This window comes from Stylophora pistillata, chromosome 3 (assembly GCF_964205215.1).
Source record: "Stylophora pistillata chromosome 3, jaStyPist1.2, whole genome shotgun sequence".
Lineage (NCBI taxonomy): Eukaryota > Metazoa > Cnidaria > Anthozoa > Scleractinia > Pocilloporidae > Stylophora > Stylophora pistillata.
Genome location: NC_142521.1, coordinates 25,967,908 through 25,977,955, shown reverse-complemented (window position 1 = coordinate 25,977,955; position 10,048 = coordinate 25,967,908). Strand labels below are relative to the sequence as shown.

General features: G+C 38.0%; 1 protein-coding gene across 1 annotated transcript; it reads right to left on the bottom strand.

Moving 5' to 3' along the window:
* Positions 1-6,809: 6,809 nt before the first annotated feature.
* LOC148735298 (uncharacterized) lies at positions 6,810-8,354 on the bottom strand. Its single transcript, XM_088752923.1, has one exon. It carries the CDS (start codon positions 8,352-8,354, stop codon positions 6,810-6,812), a length of 1,545 nt encoding a protein of 514 aa, XP_088609049.1.
* Positions 8,355-10,048: the final 1,694 nt, after the last annotated feature.

The following is a 10,048-nucleotide window of genomic DNA, read 5'->3' as shown; positions in this document are numbered from 1 at the left end:
CAAAAATGACAACATTTGCCTGGGGAAAAAAGAAAACTAGGAACATAAAAGAGGCAAAAGAAAAAAACATTTCATTTGATTAAAGTCTCTAAAAATAAAAAGAGGACTCAAGTGACACTTCCAAGAATGCCTAAGATGTTCTAACGAAATTTAGAGGTTACTTCAGAAAGACTAAAATCGGACTTTAAAAGAGGGATATTGCTCAACAACGAAGCATTATATCCCTGTTTCCAATCTATTTTCCGATTATGTAGTATTAACTGATCAAGTAGTAAGAACAAATAACACGAATTTACCAGTCATTTGTGTGGCATTTTCGTAAAGGGTTAAATTGGCCTCGATATCGTTGGCATGGGACTAAAATATTTTCCCAAGGCTTTTAAGCTCACAGCAAGTGTCAAGGATATAGATTTGATTCCATACATCTGGTAGTTAATGACAATTAATTACGAAGAAAAAGTCAAAACCACTCTCTCACTACTTATTACAAAAAAGTCTGGGACGTTGCGTGTAGGTGTATCAATGCGCAAAACTAATTCTACAATAGGATACTCAAAAACTGAAAAAAAAAAGTTGCAAATGTGAAAAAAGATTTTGAACTTTGCAAATACATCGGCGAATAGATCGCAGATCTCTAACAACAAGAAAAGGGAAAGGAATACTCACTCTGGGAAAGGAGCGAATGCAAAATCGGTGTTATTTGAGGGATTAATGGTATTTCCCGAGAATAAACACACAAAAAACCGTAAAAGATACCAGAAGAATGGCCAAAACTGGTCCTTTGAAAATCCACTGGTTTCCGTTGAGCCAGCATCTAGTCAAGTGTTTTATGATGAGAGAGAGTTAGCAAATAGACACACAATTTGTCTCATTTTTGAGACATGAAAGGTGCACTCATTCTTCCTTCTATTTTAACCATTCCTGCCTGACGTAACCCATACTGGTCCAAAACCCGTTTCTTTCAGGCTGACGAGGCCTGACTAAAATTCAATGTCGCCTAAGATAAATCGCAACTACGATCACTGTCACACAAAAACACCCTGCGCATTTGCCCTAAACAACTTCCATGACAACTGGACACTGGAGCAACGTCATGCTAAATGGTGTGAAATTCCCAATGTTGAATATTGTCGTTCGATTAATTATCGTCAATCAGAACGCAAATTTCAAAAGATTTTTTTTCTGTAATTGATGATCAGTAAATTTTATCGAGGGAATGGTAATGCACACAAAATAACCAGCTGTCTCAGTTAAGAAGTATCAAGACAATGTGACTTTAAACATTTCAAATTGTGATGTCCAGCGTTGAGTGCTGGCGAAATAATGACAAACCTGTCCCGCTTTATTCCCATTCGTAGAACCAAGGAGCCACAAGTGATGTCGGTGAATGTGGCTTTCCCCATATCATAACTTGACGGTTCAATGGCTGCCACCAAACTCACAATCACTATAGGGATTCCTGCAAGACATACATATATTCACCAAGTCAAAACAGAGATGGTGCATTGTGAGGGCGGATCAAGAGGGTCTGTCACAAAAGATAGCTTTAGCCTCTCCAAGCAACCGTGTTTCTAATTTCTTATGTCAATCTTAAGACCACAGGGTTAGCTGATTGTATGAAAATTGAGTGCTCTTATAAAGTGGCCGTGGAATTTTCCACTTCTTCTAATTAGGATGCTGAAGTGGACCCTTTCAAGGAGCATACACGTTTTTATCTACACTCGTCATATATTAGTTTTCCAGGAGGGTCTGTCCTTGAAAAACTCGTGAAAGTTAATGAGGAACTTGCACCACCGTTTCGCAGAGATAGATGCAGCATTTTGCTATTGGCAGTGAAGGCGTTGAAGAGAAACCACGTCCAGAGGTCCTGAAAATAAGTTTTCGTTTAACGGAACATCCACCATACTCACCCTACTTAGCTCCTTACAATTTCTGGCTCTTTCAAAAAATTAAATCGGCCATTACTGGAGAGCCATTTTCAAGAGTGCAAGACCTTGCCATCGCTGTCCATTCAGATATGAGAGCTATATCTACTTAAGAGTATCCACAATGCTTTCAGAACGATGTATAGGAGTCGAGGGAAGTTATCTTCGAGGGGATGTAATTGTAATTTCAGAAATTGTAGCTGCATCGTGGGAAATATGGGAGAAATGACAGAACTTTTTGATTGACCCTCGTACTACACATATCGTCTTAAGTCCGACAATTTGCAATCAAGTCAAGCTCAAAATGAGAAAATAGGTATTTTATTTTTGCCTGGGAATGCTGTGCCAACTTTCCCACCGTTGCTACAAATTCCTGTTTTTTAAAAGTCTCCGTTTCATTAATATATGTTATTTACCACCTGGGAACGAATTGGGAGCTACCGTGCCGAGGCCTTGGTTACTGCCCGAGGCGATAGGCAGAGAGCAGTACACAATAGACAGCTGAAAAACTTTTTCTTTTCTTTTTTTTTTTTCAACAAGATGCTTGCCAAAAGAACCCGACCTATTTCTTTCATAAATTTAATGACGTTTAAGTGAGTAGATGGTAGGGAAAACAGAGATAATATCAAGAACAGAGAAACGCTAAAGTGAAACAATTTTAAGTGCGATTTTAAAAAGCTCCCAAATATCTGTCACGATCTGACACCTGTCGATTGGAGAGCACGCGGGAAAAAAAAGCGTATAAACACTTTTGAAAACAAATAATGGGACACAAACACAAGTTTAATGACTATCAGAATGATTTTTCTTCAAGAAAATTCAGTAAATGGCAAAGAAAGTAATCGTAAGTTAATTTAAACGTTTGTTTTGAGTTGTCAGAGTTGGCTCGTTTCTTTACTGCAATGGCGTTTGTAAAACATGTCTTTCTTCCACCAACAAGCTCAATTTAAATGAGGCACTTTAACTAGACACAAGGGGATTCAAAGTGGGTTATTCTTATTAAATCCTTTCGGTTTCTTTTATACAGTCAATGGTACAAACGTACAAACGTCCAAATTTAACGGGCTTGCAAAGACTTACCGATTGTATTTATAGACTCAAAACCTCGCTTACCGTTTTACAGCAAACAAAATGTTTCAGAGAGTTCAGATATCATATAAATAAGAGTTACTTCGGCTAGTTCAAGTGTAGAAAGATACCTTACCTTATTACTGAGTTTCTTTTTTTGAAGGATTAAAATCAAGTCAAACGGAGACAGAGAGTCAAACTTGATGGTGTATATTCTTCGTGGAGAACCGTTAAAACTGGTGTACCACAGGGGTCCCTGTTGGGTCCACTCTTATTTAATTTGTATGTTAATGATTTTAATTATTTTATTACTAATACTTCCTTGAGGCTATACGCTGACGACACTACTCATTACGCCTCTGATGTCTCACCAACAGTATTGCAGTATATAATTAACTCTGATCTGAGCGTTCTATCGAGATGGTTCTCAATGAATTTTTTACAGATTAATGCCGCCAAAACGCAAGCTATCGCTATTGGCCCGTCTTCATACCAGTATGATTTCCATCTTAATGATTCTAATGTCCATACAAAGGACACACTCAAAATCCTTGGGGTGGTCCTAGATAGCAAATTAACATTTAAAGCGCACTTAAAGCAACAGCTGAATAAGGGATGCGCAAAGGCTTCGGCTTTGCGGAGAATACGTAAGTTTATTTCAAAGGACGTGTTAGTTCGGATATATAAGGCCTATGTTCTCCCTCATCTTGAGTACTGCAGTCCCCTTTTACTGGGAGTAGGTAACGCGGAGACTACTAAAATAGAGACAACTAATTACTTTATATTAAGAACTATATTAGGCTTCTCGAAGTCTGTGTCAAACGACTTCCTCCTCAAGTTGGCCGACATTAAGTCTTTGGAGAATCGTAGGCAATTCCAATCGTTAGTTATGTTATACAAGTGCTTGTATGATAAGGGGGCTCCTTATATAAGTGATTTTTTTCATTTTAGAAATGTACCGTATAGTTCACGCGGGCTCAGTACAAGGCTAGATTTACCTCCTTTTAATCTTGAGTTTTTACATCGGTCTTTTTCATTTTTAGCTAGTAAACTTTGGAATGCGCTACCCCCTAGACTCAGAGAATCTCAAGATATTGTTTCATTCAAGCGTTCTCTTAAAGCCCACATGGCTTAGTGGTAGTGATTGTAAATATCGTTATTGTTAATATTGTTAATATTGTAACTTTTAATTGATAGCTCTTGTCCATGATCTTCGATCCTGTTTTTAGTTATTTAATAGATCTACTTATTATTTGTATTCTTACAGAAATTATGTTTTATTTCTAATTGTACATACACGTACACGTTTTAACGAGAACTTCTGTACTCCTAGGTGTCACGTGTTTAAATAAAGGATTTGATTTGATTTGAAGTACAAACGATTTTTAGGCCGTGTGTCAACCAACCCATATTTACCACAAAATTCAATTCGAAACCAGTTTTTGCAGGCAACCAGAACGATTTGAGACAGAGGGCCTTAATAAAAAGCCTGTTTATGAGCCTAGTGGCCCATTAAGCCGGTGCTTAACTCCGGTTTCTGTAGCATGAAGCGACTAGGAGTATTTCTACTCCCCCCTGGATGGGATGCTAGTCCATCGCAGGGTTACCCCCAGCATTAAATTGCCGGTACCCATTTATACACTGGGTGGAGAGAGGCACTGTGAGAGTAAAGTGTCTTGCCTAAGAACACAACACAATGTCCCGGCCGGGGCTCGAACTCGGACCACTCGATCCGGAGTTAATAAGTAACTAATTAATTATCTATCAGCATAGCTCGTATCTGCTAAACAATAGATCCTCTTTAAATCCAATGCATATAGAAAAAAAAACCTGAAAAGGAGACAAGATCTTCCGCTTTAAGGTGAATTTACCAGAAACTAGTTCATTGAAAGCAATATTTGCACGTATACATTATGGGTTCTACAAATTGCCATCATGCATTCTCCCCAATTGCCGAATCGGGATAGGAATAGTGAAAGAAATACATGAAGCTCACTGGTCTTACCCCAGCCCACTGCCACGTAGATCACATATTGCTTGTTCAGAGAGGAGACCTTGACCAACTTGATGTACAGATTTATTCCTTCAACCAACATCCAGGTAAATATTGCAGTGTAAGGAAAGTGCTCGACCACTGCCAGGGTCGTGCAAAACGCCTAGGAAATTCAATTCTTGATTACTGCTGCGTATGACATGAGATTTCCTTAAAATAATATGTGTGGAACTGTTGGTGGTGATGCAATTCCATAGATGAAATCCTTCTTGGATATCTATTATTATTTTAGTCTGTGCGAGGCCTCTTCCATTTCCACTGGCTGAAAACGGACACAGATTTCCGAAAATGTTTCAAACAGTTGGGAAATAGTGGTGCGACATCCAAAACTTCCAAAGACGTTAGGTAGACGTGATTTCCGAAGACTGCGTTAAATGCTTATTAACTGTAAGAGCAAGCCGGTTGAGAGGAACATGTATGTGCGCAAATAGTGTCTCCGCAACTTACAGGATATTTCTCTCTAGTTTTGAAGAATGTCACATCTAGAATGAATGAATGAATACCTTTATTTAAGTGTCAGACTAAAATAGCAGTACATAACCACTAAATGGGGACACTACAAAATAAATTAAAAATGACTAAATCCATATATTAATTAAATTAATTAAAGTTAAAATGCTAATTGAGCTAAAAATACTAAGATTGGTTAACATGCTAAAATATTTGCAATATGTACGAGATAAAATTTACATTAAAAACTTTTTTACATTAAGTACTGCATAAAATACAGTTAGTACAGTAATTATCGGTCAGTAAAGTATTTAGATCAATCTTACGGATATTTATCTTGAAAGATGATAATGTTGGCAGATCTCTAATGTTCTTAGGTACAATATTCCATAACTTAGGTCCAGTATATCTGATAGAGTGCTTACCATATGTTGCTGTATTAAATCTAGGAATAACAAATTCTTTGCTACGTAGGGCATATTTCATATCAGACCTCCGAAATAGGTCAGCAATATACTTAGGACATATATTATTCTTGACCTTGTACATGAGAGTAGCCATGTCCTGTAACCTTCTGTTTTGTAAAGTACATAGATTAGCCATACCTAATAGTGTGTTATAACTTGACGTTTTGTCGCAATAGATGGCTCTAAGTGCCCTTTCCTGTATGCGTTCGAGTTTTCTGCTGTCACTAGCACGACAGAAGTGCCAAACAAGATGAGAGTGAGTTAAATAAGGAAGAATGGCAGCTTTAAACAATTGCAACTTGGTGCTAGTAGGTATTAAGTTTCTGAGTCTCATTAAGACTCCTACACGTTGGCTGCTTTTCTTACAGATTGTAGTAATATGTTCAGCAAATCGGAGATCATTGTCTATTGATACTCCAAGCAATTTCAGGCAGGCAGTTGATTTAACTTCTACGTCTCCAATAACAATTCTCATACTATGATCACATTTATTACCAAGTGTTAAGGTTCGATACTTGTCGAAGTTTCCTTTAAGGAAGTTGGAACTGTACCAGTTAGAAGCTACTTCAGCACTTACTGTCAGATTAGCATGAACATCAGCTAGATTACTGCTCATATCATAAAACTGGTGGTCATCTGCATACATATTAAGGTTTGTATTAATGTCATAAGTTAGATCATTCTGAAAAATGTTCCATAATAACGGCCCAAATGCAGATCCCTGAGGGCATCCCCTTGTCACCCTCTCCCAGGAGCTCACTACTGGTCCCAGTTTAACTCTGTTGAAGCGATCAGTAAAATATGAGTTCATCAGTCTGATACTGTTGTCGTTAACACCATAAGCCTTTAGTTTAGCCAACATGAGAGGATGATATAGAGAGAATCAAATGCTTTACTCATGTCTGTGGAGAGAACTCCGACAATTTTGCGTTCATCCAAAGCCATTTTCCAGTTCTCGGTTAACGACAATAAAGCAGTTTCACAGCTGTTCCTCTTCCTATATGCTGTTAATTTATCACATAGTTTATTATTAAACCCATGACTTAGTTGCTTGCTGAGTAGCTGCTCAAAGATTTTGTTAACTGTGACTTGCACAGTTATTGGACGATAGTTTTCTTTCTCATGGGGATCTTCCTTCTTAAAGACTGGTGTCCACTCTCCTTTCTTCCACATTGTAGGCCACTCACAACAGGTAATACATGAATTATACAGTGTAGTCAAGGGTATTGATAACTCTCTTGCCCCAGCTTTTAGAGCCTTCGAGGGAATGCCATCCCATCCATTACTTTTTCTAGTATTGAGACTTTGTAGTGCTGTTTCCACCTCAACCCTATTTAATATCTGGAATTGAAAGCTGTCTTGAGCAGCCGAGTTCTCCATGATACTCTGAACACTCGCGTGTGTAGCAAACGTATCGTCAGTAATTTCATTAGTGTTTCCTATCCCCTTAGCAATATTCGCAAAGTAATTACACAGATGATTTGCGATCTTGAATTGATCATGACATATGTTTTCATCGATATTTAGACTCAGGTCAGTGGTGTTGTTCTTTTTCTTCGCACCCAAGAAAGGCATGAAGGTTTTGTAGAACTGACTAGGCTTGGATGTTAGCAAAGTTGATTGATCTTTCCAGTATTCTCTTATCGCCTTTCTTCTAAGTCTGGTCGCCTCGTTCCTCAATTTACGTTTGTTTTCCCAGTTCTCCTTTGTTTGCTCCTTCTGATATTTTCTTGCTGCTCTTCTTTTGGCTCTAATGGCATTTTTCCATTCTCTTGACATATAAGGGACATCCTGAGGCCTGACTCTCATTTTCTTTTCAGGGAGATGTTTATTGACAATACTAGAAAATAGTGATTCCCAGAAACCTACTTGTTCATCAATTGTGTCAAAAATTTCACCAACATGCCATGGAGCTTGGCTTAGGTCTTCCTTATACTGCTTCTCGTCAAATTTTTTCATAGACCTAAATTTGATAACTCTTCCTTTCTGGGGTTTGGCTTTCTCCTTCATAAACCCGTATATAAGTGCATGATCACTTATCTCAGGATTATACACCCCACAGTTACCAAACAATTCTGGTTGGTTTGTGAGAATGACATCGATCAGACTCTGTGTAGTAAGTGCTCCTTGCATTTGAGTTCTAGTTGGTGAAGTTATTAGGCAATCAAATCCTTGTTCAACTTCAAGATCAAGCAAAAATTTTCCTTCTGCACTATCAGGCTTCAGTCTATTCAGATTCAGATCACCAATTATTATAATAGACTGATGTTGGAGTACAGCCCAATTAGAAATGTGACTCATTTCCTCTTCAAGAAGTAGTTGGTAACTTCCAGTAACTTTCTTAGGTGGTCTGTAGATAGCAAGAAAACCCACGAGGTTACCGAGGCCCATGGACAGCAGAAGATTTTCGTGCACAAACAACTTTTTACTCTTTATCCTAAGATATAATGTAAATTAGTGTGGCGGTAAAAGTGAAGCGAACGAAAGATTTTAAAACAACAACTCGCATGTGCATGTACCAACATTATCACATCAATATCAATGAATATAAGTATATCCGCGATCCCTTTTGTCAGATATCACAGTTTGACTGGGCCATAACATACCACTCCCACTTGTAAAGACTTTACCTTATGATTGTAAGGAGTACAAGTGACACGAACACTGCTCCTATTGATGTACACGTGAGAACCAACTCCAAGTTGTCCTGGATTTCTCTTTGTTTGAGTGACCCACAAAAGCTTAAACGGAAGAACTCAGGATGAACTTAAGAACTTCCGTTGAGGGTGTAGCTGATATTTATTACAATGCACACTGATTTAGTGAGGAACTGGAAAAAGTAAAGGTGTAAATGTATGAGTACACATAAGTACTCCAGCTGATTCGCAGGCTTGTTTTTCAAATGCAGCTTTTAATCACCAGTCGTTTATCCTAAAGTCCGTCAAACAGAGTCTAATAGTCCTCAAAACCACCTGAAGTATTCATTGTACTGATCAGATCTTCAATACAACGTCGTCATTACTCAAGTCGAACGCGAAACCGGCGACAAGGATCTTAGAACCGTCCAAATTACTGAAGAACGAGACATTACTATTGCTACATTGTTATTAATTAACAAGAATATTATAAAGTTCACCCCATCAATTGTAATCAGTTTACAGCCATTTGCTTCCATTATTTCTTTTTCTTTGTGGCTGGACGGAACCTTAACCTAAACAGCAAAAGAACATCATCCTAATTATTGACTCTGCTATTTCAATAATTTCAGTTTTAGACAGTTCAGAATAAGACAATTCAGTTAGGGAAGATTCTTAAGAATTGGTTTTGTCATTTAAGGGGTTGAAAAACTTGACTTCCTAATTCGATTTCTGCGTGATTGATTGTAAACATTATACCTTGATAGCATTATCAGTAGTTTACATTAAAGCAATGGTTCACTCTATCAAAACAAGTCAAAGCCAAGCTACTCCCTCAAGACTCTCATTCTTGGTGTTCTCTCTCGCTCCACACTTGTCCTTCACGGCATAGTTTGTTCTCGTTCCTTAGTTTGCACTCAGAAAAGTCAAATAAATGATAAATTCAAGATTTATAAACGAAACCGAGCGTTTTCTATTGCTTCTCAGTAACGATTCTACAGCCCAAATCTTTTGCCACCAGTTTGCCATCAGATATGCTAATGTAATATTTACTTCGTAGTGCAAGACGTACCTTTTTTAAAATATTAGAACTATTTGTGGTGTTTACGACAGATGTTAGGTTCAGAAGAACTTCTTTCGGTGAAAAATGTGGTCGCCACCCGAGTGATTTGACGTTTAACCTGATATCTAACTGGTGTTTTGTTTCTTGCATCAATCGGTTATATCCTCCGGTCGTGAACGTCATTTTTCTGGGGGGAGGTTGGGAAAATAACCCAGAAGTCATCTCAGCCGTTCTAAGATAATGAAAAGAAACAGGAAATAAATGAGAAAGAAAACAGTTATTAGAGGCGATGGGAGCTTCACACAGCGGAAGCTCAATGCTGTTCACAAGAGTTTTCTTCTGGCACAGCGCAAGATTAATAAAGTATATCCTCTTCCCGAGACATG